At 35.9% G+C, this 18,148-nt stretch overlaps 1 protein-coding gene and 1 long non-coding RNA gene across 2 annotated transcripts; one reads left to right on the top strand and one right to left on the bottom strand.

Annotated features, from left to right (window-relative positions):
• The first annotated feature begins 140 nt into the window (after positions 1–140).
• LOC134006068 (uncharacterized) lies at positions 141–1,301 on the top strand. The gene is made up of 3 exons (XR_009927905.1): positions 141–217; positions 316–390; positions 1,159–1,301. It is a non-coding gene; the product is annotated as an uncharacterized LOC134006068 (long non-coding RNA).
• Positions 1,302–5,087: 3,786 nt separating this feature from the next.
• On the bottom strand, positions 5,088–7,868 carry LOC134006300 (Fc receptor-like protein 5). Its single transcript, XM_062445386.1, has 5 exons — positions 7,838–7,868; positions 6,510–6,755; positions 6,158–6,409; positions 5,886–5,990; positions 5,088–5,095 (listed from the first exon to the last, which is right to left on the bottom strand). Exons 1-5 carry the CDS (start codon positions 7,866–7,868, stop codon positions 5,088–5,090), a joined length of 642 nt encoding a protein of 213 aa, XP_062301370.1.
• Between the last annotated feature and the right edge of the window lie 10,280 nt (positions 7,869–18,148).

Raw genomic sequence — 18,148 nt, 5'->3', positions numbered from 1 at the left:
ACATTCAAATAATGTGAAGAGTAGTTTGGTTTCACTGTTGAAAGTGGCAGTTGAGGTGATGTTACCAGTAAAGGTTGAGACGTGCTGTTTTAAACTGATGTGTGAATTGTCACCTCAGTGTGTCTCACGTATTGTTTAAGTTTAGACACTGCAGGCGCTGCTGCTGAGAATTTGAGTCTCGACACAAACCACGGAAGAAACTCGCAAACGCAAAAAGGTAGAGAGGCCCCCTCTGACCCTGTCTGAAGAAATATTTATAGCATGCTGCTTTAAGATGATCTGTGTGTTCGTCTCACTGATGTCTCTCACTGTTAGATGAAGATGAGTCTTCACTGCAGCCGGTTAACTCCGCCTTGAACGTAGATGACGCTCCACCACCTCTCCAAACTGGTCCGTATGTTTTGGTTTGTTTTTTCAGTGTCTTTAAATTCCCCAGATTAATTTATTTTAGCAAAACTGCAAACATTTCAACATCATGTCTGTACTTGATATGTCCCATATGTGACCACAAAGCTCCACATGTACAGATCCCTTGTGGGCTTGGGTTATTTGAGCCCAATCAAGTGACTCTTGAGTCATAAAGTCATGATCACTGAGCTATCATCAAGTTATGGTTATTTGCTGTTGATCCAAAATATTTACAGTATAGACATTTATAAATCATGGACATAGTATGGTGAGGTCAGCAGGTCACACCACACAACAACAAAAAACTGTGCACACAGTTTTTTTACTTGTATATTTAGGTTAATCTGGATGAATAATATGTTGCTGTTTTAGGGTTGGTTTTCTTCTGTACTTAATTTGAAAGGTCAAGACTGACATTTACTGACATTTGCTCTTCATCGAGCTTAGAAAAGGTTAGAAGAGACAGATTTCACCGACCCTGCCAACATCTCCAAGAGGCTTCAAAGTTTAAGAACTTCAAATATCATGAAAGTGATAGAGAGAGACCAAAGAGAACAAAGTAATAGGAAAAAAAATGTGATATTTGTCCATGTTCATGTCCAGTTCAGGGTGGTCATTAAATTCATAAATGATTACATTTGCAATCATGGATTGGTTCAGATAAGTTAATTGCAATTTGCCTTTTGGATTGTGTCTCAAAATGTTGTTTACCAAATCTCAATGAAACACAAATTCCACTGATTTCCACAGCGGAATCAGGATTATCCAGCTCCACCGTGGCCCTGAACCCCACAGATCCAAGTCCAACAGAGCAGGAAGAGATTGTTTATTCACCTATCAAGGTAAGACTGAAGGTATTTCTGGCCTCCAGCAGCAACTTTGTCTTTATTTAGAAAATTCCTCTTATGAAGGGATCTCAAATTTCCCATGTTACATCTTTATATCATCCTCCAACTATAAATGCAATTGGTGTCATTCAAAAAAAAAAAAAAAATTATTATAATCTGTGTTTATGTATTATATCTGAATTTTCAGTCTTTATCTAAAAACAGTCAATGCAAAGCTCCAGACTCAATCGTCCCCCTTTAAAAGTGAATAAATACCAATTTGGTTACTGCGTCTTCAAAGTGAATGTAATTGGTTTCTCTTCAATTTCAGTAAATGTTTCTCATGTTTATCATTCTCATACATTTTGATGTATCCTTGATAAAATAACTAAATAACTAATAACATGAGTTACATTAATGAGCATGCAACTTGCATATTTTCATAATCTCAGTCTTCACGCTTCAAGATTCATTTCTAACCTTTGAAACAAAAGCTGTCATAAAATATAAAAAAATTAATGGTTGACCTACTTAGATTTCAAAGTATATTTCCTGGTCTTCTGCAGCGAATGAGACATGCTCAGGAGTCATAAAGTTGTGTGCTAAGATCATGTTGTAAACCTGAACCATAAACTGGAAACGCTCAGGGAAGAGATCAGATTTTGTATTTTCTGTCTTACAGATCATAAAGCACAGAGACACCTGAAGTTGTGCTGTTCAAGCTGAAGAAATGGCAATTTATGACTGTTGGAGTTGTGTTTAACATGTATTTGTTTTTAAGTCATTTCCATCATGAGTACTGTATGTAAAATTCTAATGAAAAGCAACACAAACATGTATTTGCATGTAACACAAAATTTGTATTTTGTGTTTTCTCTGAAACAAAGCAATGAATGTGCATTCAAACTGGATGAAATGGTCATAGACACATTCAGTTTGAAGAGGGTTAAACTGAATGCAAAACAAAGAATTGTAGATTTTGTATATTAGATAAAAATATAGTTAAATGCAGCAAAGTTATATGGTCTAATTTAACGCACAGCAACAGTGTTTATATTTAACATAGCTGAGCAGTTAAACCACTGTGTTCTATTTGCTATATCTGTTCCCACGTCTGAGAACGCTGTTCACAAGAACAAAGTTACTGCCACAACTTTTAAATACACTCACTGTGGTCGACTAACAGTGACAACATGATTTCACATCATCATGAAGCAACCAAAATAGGTTCCGCAGCTCTTTTGGAGGTTTCTTGACTTGCTGATGGAAGAAGACAGTAAACAGCTTCCTCCTTGCAATGTGTTGTTATGTTGTCTATTTATTCCCTTTCAAAAATAAAGTCAAATAAAGTCAACTGAAATTATATCTGAAATTTGTCCTGAGTAGTTTTTCTTTCAGGTTTTATAAAAGGGTTAGGCAGCAAACCTGAATGTTTTAATTAAGCTGAGCTAAGATTTCAAACATGGCACATGCATACAAGTTATTTGCTTTTTTGCTATTTTTTTTAGTTCTCCTAAAAATGAACTCGACTAAAACTAGAAATATGCTCACTGCAGAGATGTAAGTGCATCATATATAAGGGATCAGTTTAAAATAAATAAATAATAACATGACAGCAGTCTTTTGAGCAGTGTTACTGACAGTCAAACAATGCTTATCTGTCTCTCTCTCTCTCTCTCTCTCTCTCTCTCTCTCTCTCTCTCTCTCTCTCTCTCTCTCTCTCTCTCTCTCTCTCTCTCTCTCTCTCCCTCTCTCTCTCACAGAAACACAAAGGTCAGCCATTACTGAGTTACTAACATGTATCATAAATCCTACTCTGCCCCCTGCAGTTAAACTACACATCAGTCATCTCTCATGAACACTTTCCTTTTTCTTTAGACGAATGTTATCACTTATGTTTTACTGAATAAGAACTGAAGCACCACACAAAGTAATAATCACACCGGATGTATGTATATGTCCTAAATAAATTAGGAAAATCGAAACAAACAATAAAGTGCAATACCGGAATCCTTAAAAGTTAAAGAATGAAAAATAAATTGACCTCTTTGATATTGCTTGATAGTAGTATGTCATATTTGTTATCAGTCTTCACATATTTGATACAGTGTGTAGCTGTATCAAATATGTAAAAACTGTGCATCTGTGCCCTTTTGCATATCGCACGTCAACATCTGCAGCTGTCTCAAACTAGTGTCTGAAATACTGAATCAGCACCCGCCGGTGAACCCGCCTGGTTTTATTGTTTTATTTTTCCGCACAACATACAGCATTAACGGATCATCAGTAGCCTTTATAGTTACACTTATTGTTCTTAGTGTGGACGGCTTTTTACATACCTATGATCATACCCAGATCCAAACACTCTCTGCCTTTTACTGGTGTATAAGACACACCCCACTTTTAACTGGACTCGTAATTTCAGTTTGTATTGTGATCCAGTGCATATTTACAAAAAAGTGCAATTAATCAAATTTCCAAGAAGAATTTGGCACATGAGGCCCCAAGACAGCTGCTGCCTTACCCTATTACTAATCTGGTTTTGGATTGGATCAATTGTCAATATAACTATCCTGATTAGTGAGGCTACAATTGTAGTACTCCTGGCTGTTATAATGACAATCATTAAGAGTCATTGGACTATGAGGCCAAATGTAAGTGATTGTTAAGTGTCCTGGAAGACCTCCCCTTCTGTTGAGAGATCGTTTCTCTACTTTGACATAGATGGCCTCCTTCACTACTTTTTCAAACCGTCCGGCCTCCATATCCAAAATATAGCCCTTGAGACAATGCCCCTTTTCTTTCAGATGTAGGCAAACCACTGAGTCTTGACCTGCTGAGTTGGCGCTGTTGTGGTGCAATAGTCAGGCAGGAGAGGTAAGCATCCCTTGTTACATTGATTATATGATGCATGATGCATTTGCTTAACAGTAGGTTAATTCATTTGATCTGCTTTCTTCTGTAGAAGTGACTGCCACTGCTGTCTTGTTTTGTTGTTTTAGTTTTAGATTTGTATTGTTGTTGATACAGTTGTTTTGTGTCTTCTTTATTTATTTATATATTTATTTATTTTCATTCATTTCCATCTGTATTATTATCATAACTATATTATTATAATCCATCTGTCCATCTGTATTATTTTGTCACCCTCATGCGCCCTGCATGAGCCAACAGGCAGGCAGGCCAACTCCTTTCCCAATCACCACGACGAAGACGAAACTCAGTTCAACTTCATTTAATGATGAACTAGGGTCGAGTGAAACTGAGAAAAAAAAGATGAGTATACATACACTGTATATAAATAAAATATGTATCTAACATATTTAAGTCCAGTGTATTATTTTGATCATATAAAAATATGGGCTTCTAGTCACAGGGTTGCTTCAGTTCAAAGTGGTGGAACAGCATCACTAGTTGACCACAGTGAGTGTGTTTAGCATCCGCAGCAGTAGTTCTTTTCTTGTAAACAGCATCATCAGACAAGCGAACAGACAAAGCAGATGAAACAATGTGGGTTCACCGTTACAAAAAGACACTGATGATGTGAAAAAAAACCAACGACTTCTACTGATGCTGAGAACCCTGTCAGACTATTTTTAAATAAACTGTCTCATTATTTTGCACATGCACAGCACTCAAAGTAATGTTATCAGAAGTATAAGGTTGGAAAACAGAAGTATTCATGTAAGAGTTAACATAAATGGCACTGTGGCATGCATGTACAGCTTAAATACAAACAGAATACATAGACCTACAGATATTAAAGGTTTTAGTCAAAATAAAAGATTACAGACTCTAATAACAAAGCAGAGCTTTAAGCTGAGTCTTTCCTTCAGGCAGATGTTTCTGCTCTCAGTCATCTGGAAGACAAAAAATACATAGAGAAAAGAAAAACAAAGATTCACTGCAAAATACATTCATGCTAACAAGTCATTTGAACTTTTACCTGCACTTATTTCTTTCTGGATTTATACATTGGCTTAATATGAACTTTCAACTACTTTTAAACTTTTCAAGAATTTACATTATTTTTAGACTTTAACATATTTTCTCTAATTCAAAGTCCAAGAACTACCTCTCCAGATTCATAGTGTCCCATCATCAATAGACTATTTGGCATTTCAGTGCCATTATCATATTCAGTGTTGAAGGTATTGTCATAATTGTGCATTTTTCCCTTTCTGCCACGTATGATGCAATGATTCAAGCATTCACAGTATTTCTGGTGTTATTGCACTGAAACATCGCTGACAAAAATCCCAAGTGGTATAAATAAAGGTATATAAGACACATTTGGAGGAAGGAAGCACTGAGAGGTCAATATTATAATTACCTAATCAATTTCATAAAAGAAGGCATCTGCATCCGTTGTGCTTTGGTTGGTGCTCTCTGAGGCAATGTTGTATGATGGTGTCATTGTAATCCTGGGTATTTCTCGCCCTGCTTTGGAAAGAAGTGAAATGGTTCAGCATATCAGAAAGGAATATTTATTTATTTTTTAAATCATTTTTTTCATCTAATTTCAATTGATGGCACATTAGTTAGGGTACAATTGAATTATAAAAAATAAAAAATAAAATACAGCATACTCGTCAAGTTTCCTCTATTTTGGTTTTGACATTTTTCCTATGAGTGGATCTCAGTGTGTACCTCCAAGTTTCCCATAGTGAAGTAGTCCGCCCACCAGCAGTAGTAGAGCCACCATTACAATGATGAACACAGTCCTTAAGATAAGGAAAATATGATTGAAGTGATCTGAGGAGGGACACATCCACATATACTAAATATATATTTCATACATGAGACATGATCACATAATAATGACATTAAGTCCTGTTCCTGCAGGGGTTCAAGTGACACACACATGCAGTTAGTTTTAAACAACAAACAGACTGACAAGCATAATCAACATGTTTTCTTACATTGATCTCTCACAGCCAACCGACTCTCTGGTGATTCTCCAGCTCCAGAGATGTTGCACTTGTAGAGACCTTCATTGGACTTGGAGACACTTTGGATGGTCATGTTGCCTGTGGACTCAGTCTTGATGAAGATGTCATCTTTATAGAAATCAGCTGTGATGTTGGAGGAGGTTGTCTTAATTCTACAGTGCAGAGTTACAGCTTCTCCCTCCATCACAGGAAGGACAGGACTCTCCAGCACCACAGAACCAGCTGGACAACATTACAGCTGTTAACATTTTGGTAAAGATGTAGTTGGTTGTTAAACATTTTCTTTATATAGATTCAAATTCTTCACGTTGAATAAACATACCAGTGACAGTTATGTTGACAGCATTGCTTCTTTGTCCTTCTTCCCCTTCACACCAGTACTCTCCACTGTCTGATTCAATGGCAACATCAATACAGTAATTGCAGGTGACATTAGGATTTGTTTTAATGAATCCCTTGTTGTTCCTCACTTTCCATCCAACTGAACTAGCAGACCCCTCACAGGTAAAAGAAACAGATTCATATTCAAAGAGCTGCAGTTTTGACAGCACGATACGAACATCTGCATCTGACACAAGAGAAACAGACAACAACATGTATTAGAAGTCACTTCCAAGATGATAGAAAAAGAAAAAGATGATAGAAAAAAAGCAAAGTAAAATCAAAATGATTGAGTGCCTGCAGCAGTTGAATCAGCATGTAAGCAGTACAACTCAATACACAATCAATTTAGTTATGTAGTCCAGAAGTAAAAAATTCACATGGTAAATATGAGCTATATTCTTCTATCTTCTATCAGGTGGATGTTGTAACAAGGAGGAAATGATGACAGCATTCAGTACAGACAGATTTTCTGTACAGCAGTTTTCAAAACGAATCAACTAACAAGATTAAGATGGATCAGATGGAAGGCTAAGGAAGGATTTTAGATGTACTGTACTTTAGATGTAGAAAAGCTAGGGTCGGTAGGAGCTATTGGTATATTTAGCTGAGTATTAACACCACGTGTTCCACAGATGTCTAAATAATCGTAAGAATGAAAAGCTGGAAATAGTCATAATTGACTTGAGTCATTATTTGGCACAAAGAATGACTCCTCTCTTGAATCTCTAGCATAAAAATGTGCCGGTATCCAGGTTATTTAGGCATCCAGCATGAGAATTGGATTTTTTGGATCAATTGATCTTTCAAGTCAGGGTTAGGGATTGGGAAAAATGTATCAACATTATATATTTTTGACATTTGATGGACTACCTACTTACCAGATAGTTGAGGATGACTTTTCTGCACATGTGCAAAAAGCAGAATCATTACACTGATCACTGGAGAGACAAAGCAGTAGATCCTTGTATACAGATGCTTTTTTACTGTATGGACAATCTATATTTTATCACTAACTCAATATGATAACTATAGAATAACTTAATTTGTTATTATAATATTAGAGAGTAATCAGATATTTTGGCCAACTGCTAACACTAACCCTAATCCACAAGTGCATGATCAATTAGATCCAGACACCAAACAATGAAAGAAATATGTTCAACTTTTTAAAATCTCTTTATCTTCATTCTTTCAAGTTAAATTCAAAATGTAATTTTATTTTTTTGACTTTTATTATTTAAGAACAAAGATAAATTGAGTACTCACACTGTCTGCTGCAGAGAGCTGTGACCTCCATGGTGTCTTGCTGCGGACTGTCTGAGCGTCAGACTGAAACAGAGCTAAATATAATGGAGGCGAGAACTTCTTCCTCTTCCTGTGCAGTGAGGCAGATATACTCCAGACCAGGGGTTCTCTGACTTTTTCACATCATAGACCTCTAAACTGGCAAAAATAATAACACAGACCCCCATTTAATAATAAATAGTCCCAGGGTCCCTCAGTGGGCAAGTGTAAGGATCTGGGTGACTTTGACAAGGGCCAAATTGTGATGGCTGGGTCAGAGTATCTCCAAAATGGCAGTACTTTTGGGGTTTTCCCAGTATGCAGTGGTCAGTACCTATCAAAGGTCATCCAAGGATGCCCATTGAAGAACATGGGATATGAACACTAGCCCATTTGGTCCGATACCTCTGAAGAGCTACTGTAGCACAAATTGCTGAAAAACTTTATCTGGCAATGACCGACAGGTGTCAGAACAGACTACTTGTTCTATATTGGACTGAATAACCACAGACCATTCACAGTGCCCATGCTGACCACTGCTGAAAGCACCTACAATGGACACTTGAGTGTCAGAATTGAACTATGGAGCAGTTGAAGAAGGTGGCCTGGTCTGATGAATCATGCTGCTCTGAAAAATGTTCTGCTGGGAAATCTTAAGTCCTTAAGTCCATGTGGTTGTTATTTTGACACCTACCACCTACCTTAACATTGTTGCAAAACAATTGCATTCCTTCATGGCAACAGTAGTCACTGATGGCAGGGGACTCTTTCATCAGGATTATGCACCGTACCACACTGCAGGTACACTACAGAGTTCAAGGTGTTGCTTTGGCCTCCAAATTCACCAGATCTCAATTTGATTATCTGTGAGATGTGCTGGAAAAACAAATTACACAGGTGGTTTTAATGTTATGGCTGATCGGTGTATGAGAACCACAAGATAATATAACAAGACACATTTAAATATGACTTTAAAGAATAGCCAGAATATTTTAAAAAAGCTTAAATGAAATAAGACAGTATGGCTACAATGCAGAGTAAGAATACATAACTAGCCTCACATTAACTTTGATTAAGAGCAGTGGGAGACAGTAAACAGTAAGAGTAAAATAAGTCCTGCTCTGCCCCCTACAGTGAATCAGCAGACTTGTTATCTCTCTCTTTTTTCTAGGTCAGTATAAGCAATAATGATACCACAGTCTGTTTTTATAGCCTGCAGATGTGAACACTGCTGTAGTATTTTATAGTGGTAATGATCAGTTACCTGGCAACTAGATCAAAGTTCGGACAGTTGTATTTAAATGTGACACATTAACAAAGAAAGCAAGAAAGAAAGTTTTAAGAAAATGTTTAAAGGCTACAGCACAGAGACATGCACAAATACAATATAGTTAAACAAAATTAAACCCTAAAGAAACTTAAATGATCTGATTTTAATCTGCATTTATTGCTATTTTAGGGGCTTACCCATTCATAAAACAGTGACAATTAACCCTCTTGTCTGCACGGTCTCCATTGACCGTGCAACTTTTGTCCTCTCAGGTCAAAATGTACCCGCTTTGGTTTGACTATGTATAAAGCACAAGGTATAAATTGTCACCCATTTCTGTGTCAGACCTTTTTAGACAACTTTATTCAAACTTATTACCACAGGTTTTACACATATTTTTGGAAATCATGGTCAATAGGCCTTATTTAAATGAAAGTAGGTCTATACTTCATTGAGTTAACGCCTTTTGCCCTCCCAGGTCAAAATTGCCCTGCGGACAACTGGAGGGTTAATAGGGAGTCTTGTGCTGTTAATACTAACATACATCTACCCTTTTTACAGCACTAGTCATATGGACTTGAGTCTAATAGGCTGAGCTTAGGTGCGGCAGTAGATAAGACAGAGCAGGTGATGGTCAGTGTCTTTGTTTGATGGTAGGACTTTGACCACATTCAGCTCTTCAAGGCGACTGAATTCACAAGAACGGTAGGAAATCCTTTTGAAATTCAACTTTGCTGTAATTTCAATCCTTTTTTAAAGGGAATAATGGCTTTTTTAAAGTTTGGCATCTTGGAATTGTATGGGCCTCTATCTACCTTGACTAGTTTGTCACGGCCCATGCATGCTGGATTAACCCTTTCATGCATAGTGGTCACTGCAGTGGAAAGCTATTCAAAAGCAGTTTTCTTATGTATGAAAGGATTTTGATGGCAGAGTTACACTTCAGCCAACACAGCGGACACTAGTGCGTCATCCCATACATCACCCCTAAACCTGCAGTAATGTTTTTGGTTGTAGATCAGTTGCTTTATGTTATTATATTGTAATAGTATATTTAGTTCAAATATTTTTCTTCATGCTTAAAGAGAAATGAAAAAATTCATGCATGAAAGGGTTAAAGTATATGTAAAATGTAGTTTTAGATATAAGCTATTTTGTCATTTAAGATTTCAAATGTTAAATTACGATGTACTTCAAATGTTATAAGGCAGAGCAAGATGTCATTTTTGACAGGATGAAAGGAATGATTTGTAAAATTTGCAAGTTGAGATATTTTTTTAATCAACGTTATTTTTCTTGGAATTGATTTTTTTTAATTTTTTTTATTTTAAGCACTGCAAGATGCCTCAGCAGGTGGACAGAACACATCATAAAGCTCAACTCAGTGCATGCAGAGCTTTGATTTTTCATCACACTGTAGCCTTTCTTCTCCTAACACTCTCTCATGAAGGTAATGTATACACAAATATTATGATAAAAGGTCATTATTGTAGAAATGATTGCATCACCTTATGTATATATTGTAAATGATATGGATAAAAAGCGTTTCTCCATAAGCAACATGAGAGACGTGTTTTTGGTCTTCATGTAGAAAACCTAATTATCATGTATGATTATTATTATTACTGTCAGTGTATGCTAAATTAATTGAATGTCAATACAGTGTGGCCATCACATTAATGAGCACTTGTATTTATTAAATTACAAGACATGCTGTTGAGTTAGTGAGAGCTCAGTGAGAGGGTTGTTTGCAGTGCAGCTGTGTGTTATGTGAATATGACATTTCAGGGAATAAACTTGGTAAGCACAATAAGTTTTGACTCTTTAAGTTCAGTTTTTCTAGATCAATCTTAAATTTCCTTTTGAAATGTCTAATTTAGGGCACAAAATTTGGGCTTTTTTGTGCAGGTTTATTTGTTTGACTAGTAACAGTTTATTCCTTTGAAAGATTAGAGAGATCTACACAAGCTCAAGTTTGTCATTAACTTTTAGTGTTCATGATAAAATGATGATAAGTGCTGCTGGTTTCCTTTGAAAACAGTTGTAGTCCTGTGTTGAAAGTGTTAAAGACAAATGATTAACTCAGAGTTGTGTTGCACCCAATGTGACTGTTATCACCCTATTGAGCATGTGAGCATTATCATCACACATCTAACACACATATATGTACTAGTAAGGACATACTACACTACACCCACCTACTGGTGAGTTTAGTTCATTGAGTGCATTGAGTTATTTTAGTGAGCACAGTGGCTGCAGAAGGCCTCTTAACATTTTTGTTTGCCCTATATATTTTGCTAGCTACATGAAAGCATTGAGCTGCTTGTACTCAACAATCGGTTGGACATTTATATGAAAGATTGGCTCAAGAATTGCCAACTTGAGGTTTTACATTCATAGTTTTGAGTGACATGTTGAAAACTTTTGTATGGATTGCAATTTGATACATATATGCATGTTCCCCTAAGGATTACTTTTGAATTTTGATTACACTGGTGAGCCTCTCATTTTTCAATTGGTGCCATCACCAGATCAAATAAACCATGGCTTTATATTCTGTTTGGTGATAATTAGTGTGTTGCATGCACTGCTTTGTCTTGTTGTTTCCTCTGTTCTTGGTCAATCTCTACTCAACCCTGAATAATCCATAATGTATGGTAAAATGAAGCAGATTCAACCTGCACCTACCGCTTTTTCAGTTTTAAATCCAAATGTAAGAAAACAATCCAGTGCTCTCAGGATTTCTTGTATCCACACTGTCTTTTAGAGTTTAGAGAGTTTATTCAGTTCTAAATGCAGGAGCCTAAAGTTAAGACTGTTCATCCTCAGGTCACTCTCAGGTGGTTGGTCAGCCTCAGCGTATAGTGGCAATGGTTGGGGATGACATCACTCTGCCATGCCACCTGACACCACCCACAGATGTCTTCAACCAAATGCTCGAGTGGTCGAGAGCTGACCTGAACCCAAGATTTGTCCTTATGCGGCGGACCGGAGAAGACTATCTGCCAGATCAAAACCCATCATACAAGGGAAGAACATCAGTGTCCATCGAAGGTATAAACAAGGGAGACGTCTCGCTGAAACTCTCCAAAGTGAAACTTTCTGATGAAGGAACATACAGATGCTTAATTCCACGGTTGAATAAACAATCTGATATTCATCTAGTTGTTGGTAAGTGGAAATACATCTTGATGGAAATGCTAATTCATAATCTAGACAGATGTTGTAGATTATTACTTCAGGTTTTTTTCTCTCATAATCATCAGGTGCTGTCATCAACATCACCAATGTCGATAGTGGGGTGTTACAGTGTGAGTCTAAAGGCTGGTATCCAGAGCCTGAGGTGTTTTGGCAGGACGGTGAGGAAAACTTTCTCTCTGCTGAACCTACAGAGACAGTCAAAGGTCCCGATGGTCTCTATACTGTCAGCAGCAGAGTGACTGTGGAGAAGAAAGACGGCAACAACTTCACCTGTGGTGTTGTAGACGGGAACACCAACCAGATCCGAGAGACATATATTATTGTTCCAGGTTGTAATTTGTTCAAAACATATTCACTATTTTAGGTTTTGATGTATGATTTGTCATTTAAATAATTACCACTGTGTTTTGTGTTTTACCATTTCAGATAATTTCTTCAAGAAATCGTCCAGTTCATCTACTCCTGCCTTCATTATTTCGATTGCAGGCACCGTCTTTATTCTCGCTGTTTGCTTTCTTGTGTGGAAACGTGGACAAAAAAAACTCAGTAAGTCTGTAACCTACTCTCGTAAATTTGATAGAAATACAAAAATCTATTTCTGAGCATCTATTTTGTAACCATCCCAATTTAAATGCTTGAATATTAACTATCAGAGATGCAAGATTACTTTATTACTCTTTAAGTTGATGTGCAGAAAATTAACCATCAACTACTTTAATAATTGATCAATTGTTAAAGTTAATTTTTTAATGGTGTATGGTTCCAGCCTCTTAATTGTGAGAATTGTGGGTTGTTTTGGTTAGATATATGTGATTTATTTCTCGCATAACAACTGCATAGCATTCATTGTTCAAATATTATATTAAAAATCACAAAAAATATATGATAGAAATGAAGCTACTGAACTTTGCTTTTACTTTACTTTATTTTAGTGATCACATAACTCAGGACATTACTACATTTAAAGTAGTAGTTCAAAGTATACACATACTTTCTAATTCAAGGGAATTTGAAAGTGTATCCAAACGTTTATTCCCCTTTTTTGTGCAGATAATATGTCTTATTATTTTTATACTTTGACTGCAACACAGCATATATTTTTGTGTAATTGATGTTCACTGTTTCTGCGCACAGAAACAGGGAAGCACCATGATGACGAGGAAACGCTGAAATTGAGAGACAAGAAAAGCAAATCTACCAGTAATGATCCAGAACAAGAGTTTATGATAGCAAGAGAAACAAAACGAGAGAAACTCACAGCAGAAGAAAAAACAAAAAAAGAGAATCTGGATCTGAAGATCGCACCCTTAAGTGAAGAATCACGACTTACACACCACAGGCAGCTCACGACAGAAAATAAAACTAACAATGTTCTGGTCCAAATAGAAGGGGGAGCAGCAGAGAAGGAAGGACAACAAGATAAGAATAAGGACAACAACAGTGAAGGGCAGAACACAACACCTATAGAAGATGACACAAACCGTCAGCCTGCAATCGTTGGACAAACAGATCAGCTCCCAGTAGACGAGAAAACAAAATCTGGAAATACTGGAAACGGAGAAGCAAAGAATGATCTTGACAAGGAAGAGAAAAAAGAGAAGAAAACACAACCTACGAATATTGACACAGAAAGTCAGGGTCCGAATGGAGAACAGAAAGCTCAGCAGGCAGCAGGAGAGACAAAAGACAATTTAGATCAGACAGTGAAAAGTGAAGGAAAGGAGAGTTCATGTCCAGGAGATAGTAAGAGACAACAAAAGAGGAATAGGCACAAGACAGGTGGAGGCGAGAAGACGATGCCTATACAAGACAACATAAAACTTCAACAAGACCCAGAGAATGCAGTAAAAATCCAGAGTAATGAGGACAAGAAAGATGAAGGTGAGCAAACAAATTCAACAAATACTGAAACACCAGGACAAGGAGAACAACCATCTACATCTGCAGCAACAAAATCAGCTCGTAGGAGGAAAAGAAAACAGAAAAAATGATGTAGATTTTGAATAGGGAGCGAATGCACTAGATGGAGAAAGGCAGAAGGAAAGATCAACAATTGATGATGAAGAGAAGAGAGATGGCTTCAGAGTGTGATAGAGGAATGAAGTAAAGGGAGGTAAATATGTAAAACAACAGTTTAGAGATGGATGGAGACAGAAAAATGCAACAAAAAACAAAAAAAGACACTGAGATAACTGAAGATCAGAGAAATAGAGATTCAGACAGAAAAGGAAGCGATGAGAATCAAATAGCATAACATTTTTAGAAAGTAGGAGTGAATAGAGAAACAGAGGAATGAAAGACAGAGATTCAGCATGAAGCAGCAAATGGAGAAAACCAGGAGAAATAATAAGATAAGATATTCCTTTATTAGTCCCACAATGGGGAAATTTGCATTGTCACAGCAGCAAGTGGACAGTAATAGAATATAAGAGCAGCAATAAGAAAAAGAATTGAGAACAATAAATACTAGGTACAAAAAAAAAGAAGGTCCATGAAGAAAGAAAATTGAGTCATTTGAAGCAACAGACACAATATAAAAACAGTACAGGAGGATATCAGGGACCAGACGGAGAACTGGTGGGACTGATGCTGATGAAACTCAGAATAACTTTTAAAAAAACAAAAAAACATGCAATAATCAAATTACAATTCAAGCAGGTTGTTCAAAGAGGACAATGATTTTACCAGTTGATAGGTTAAAGTTGAAGTCTGGTCTTTCCCTGCTACATCCATTTATATTCTAGGATGTTTAAAAATTCTAAGTTTTTTTTTTATTTAAAAAAAATAAAATGATGTTTATAATAATGCATTTTGCAGATTTCATTCATAAGAATTCACAAAGCTTTTTTTTTCTTCTTTGCCAAATGGGGTTTATTTGCTGTTGTGAATGAATGGATTCTATATTAAAATAATTTTTATGACATTTACATCCACGGATATAAAAGTCATTTTAGCAATAGATAAGAGAAAGCCATGCAGAAGTGTCATAATAATGCAACTAGTTCCTGACATTTTTTAGAATTTCAGCATCACTTTGTTTTTGATAACCAGTTTTTAATGTTGTTTAATAAAGTGATTTTCCCATTTAATCCATCTTTAGATCCACATCTGTACAATATGTAATTTATTAAATAAATCGTAAGTAATCCATGTATCTTTGTACAGTATATTGGTCATTGACGTGACACAACTTTTGCTTCCACGTGCTTTACTCAAATTTAAAGGGGTTAACATTTGAAAATAAACACATAAATACTTTGCACACAATCTTTTCTTGTGGTTTCTGCTTTTAATCCATTTTGAGAGAATATATTAAAGGATTATGGAAAAAATGTGTAAGTGGTGTAACCATTAAAACTTACACCAAAAAGCGACACTTGCTTAAAAATGTTCAAATTCTCAATAAAACACCATATCAACTAGTTTGGCATGATCTTACATTATCACTTATTCATATAATAAAGGTTAATGAGATACAATTGTTCTAAATATTACATATAATTTGGGGAATCATGTTATATAAAGTGAACACCACGAAGGGTCTCAAAGTGTGACCATTTAAAAGGCAATTTTGTTAAAATTGTGAAGAAGGCCAGGTTGTTATCAGGTGATTTATTTTTAGCACATAATTTACAATTGAAAGAATTAGTTAATTTATTTTTAAAAATTACAATGATTGTTTCTTGACTGGGTTTAAAATATAATATCCTAACCATTTCTTGTTGTTATATATTCCTTTTTATAAACAGAAATAACATGAAAAACCAAGTTCACTGAACATTGTTGGCTGTCATATTTGATTTTCAGTGTCCATTTATTCAACAAACAATAGTGTTTGACTGTAGAAGGAACGTGGTCAAGCAGTGTATCAGATTTATATGAAAAATACTGGTTACACCCATTTATGCAGTCCAGTGTCCACTAGGTGTAAGCAGTTGTAACCCTTTCTGTACCTTTCCTATAGGCAGGGCCCTTGTGTTGAGTAATTAAGCCCTCTAAAATCAGAAACTCTAAATTAACATGTTTTTTCAGTGTGTTATACTGTCAATGTTCAAACTCTTGGCTCTGTAAAGCAACGTCTGACTTATAACTACCAGACATCACAAACAACGTTTCAATTCAGTCAGTTCATTAACTAGTTTTAGTAATATTCAGTATAGAAAATAGACCCTTTAGCTTTTATGAAATTCACTAGGCTTATTTTATACTCCAAAGGTTTTAAATGAAATTCACACATGCTCCTTTAACCTTCTTTTATCACAATATCATGAATTATTTCCTCAAATAATACTTACAGTACCTCTTACCTCAACATAATAAAAACACAAATGAAATGAATCAAATACCTATTGTTTACCAGTAAAATAACATATGCTAACCTAATGGCCCCTTAAAAAAATGTTATTAAGAATTAAAATAACCCCCACGTTGCAGGTTTAGGGTTAGGGCCTTGATGAATTTGGGATTGTGGAGGCCAAAACAGGCTGCTGCTTCACTCATCATCGGTGTGGCACACCCAAAATAGGGTAACCACATTTAGATTGTAAGATTCCTTTAATATCACAATTATTGTTGTTATTGTATATATTGTATATATATTGAAGTTTCCAATTAAATGTCTTGAAGTGCTCCGTTTATGTTGGAAATGGGGTGGGGGGAACGTTTATGTTCTCATGAGTTGCTCCGGGGAACGGTTAGGGGGCGCAACTGCTGCCGCTTCCTCAGAGGCAATTTGGACAGGAAACACAACAAACTGTGTCCTCATTCCTCTGCTTTACCTGCTTTATACAGGTCAGTAAACGGTTAATCCACCATGAAATGTTATATATATTATCAGCGTGAGTGTTTCTGTGGAGGTTTTAATCTGTTTTGATGAGTTATTAATGTTTAAACAACAATAATATGTGGAAAGTTTGCCGGTGCGGCCGCCATTTTGTGCCGGCGCCACTGCAGCTGCACTAATTAAAGTGGGAATAAGTGACATTAAAACCTCCGGTACATGATTTATTCCCAGCTGGTTATGTGTGTGTTTACTATAAAAATGTACATTTGTTAAAATTGAAATATGTAAGGTTACAAATTGAGGTTACATATCTTTGTTTATAAGCCTGTTGCCGAGTAAATGTAAGTTTAATATAACAAAAGCACTTTGTTTGGATACACATTTCAGTGCTTTTTCAGAAGCAAGGTAGATAATATATTGTATTTAAAGGTGTTTTATACACTGTAAAACTACACTACATGAAAATGGTGTTTTGAACCAGTTTATACTGTGAAATGGACAAATGTAATGTATTTACAGAAGCTGTTTATTGATATAAATTATAAATGTGTTGATTAGTAAAGAGAAGATGAGAGAAAATGTATGTTATTGAGACTGAAGTAGTGATTTAAGTGAGATAAAAGACTGAATTGGGAAAATGTGAAATTGAACTATGTAAAACTGAGATGAAGTAAAAAGAAATATGTATTGTGCTTATGTGACTGATTCATGATGTTAAATGAATCATACAGAGAGGCAATCTGGACAGGAAACGCAACAAACTGTGTCCTCATTCCTCTGCTTTACCTGCTTTATACAGGCACATATTTGTTACCGTGGCCCCCCATCCCTTGGACCCGTAACATAGGCCCCAACATATTTCGAAAAAATGGTTGTTTTTAAGATATATCCTGCTCAATATTGACTAACCGCATTAAAATGTAACTACTACAATTCATTAATATGTATTGAACCAAATTTTAAGTGTCATTATAAAGATATACAGCAAATAAGCAAATAATTCCATGGTAGTCTTTTAACATATAAAGCTACGTAATAT

This window comes from Scomber scombrus, chromosome 23, assembly GCF_963691925.1.
Source record: "Scomber scombrus chromosome 23, fScoSco1.1, whole genome shotgun sequence".
Lineage (NCBI taxonomy): Eukaryota > Metazoa > Chordata > Actinopteri > Scombriformes > Scombridae > Scomber > Scomber scombrus.
Note: the sequence above shows the minus strand (reverse complement) of the source record. Positions and strands in the feature narration are given on the sequence as shown.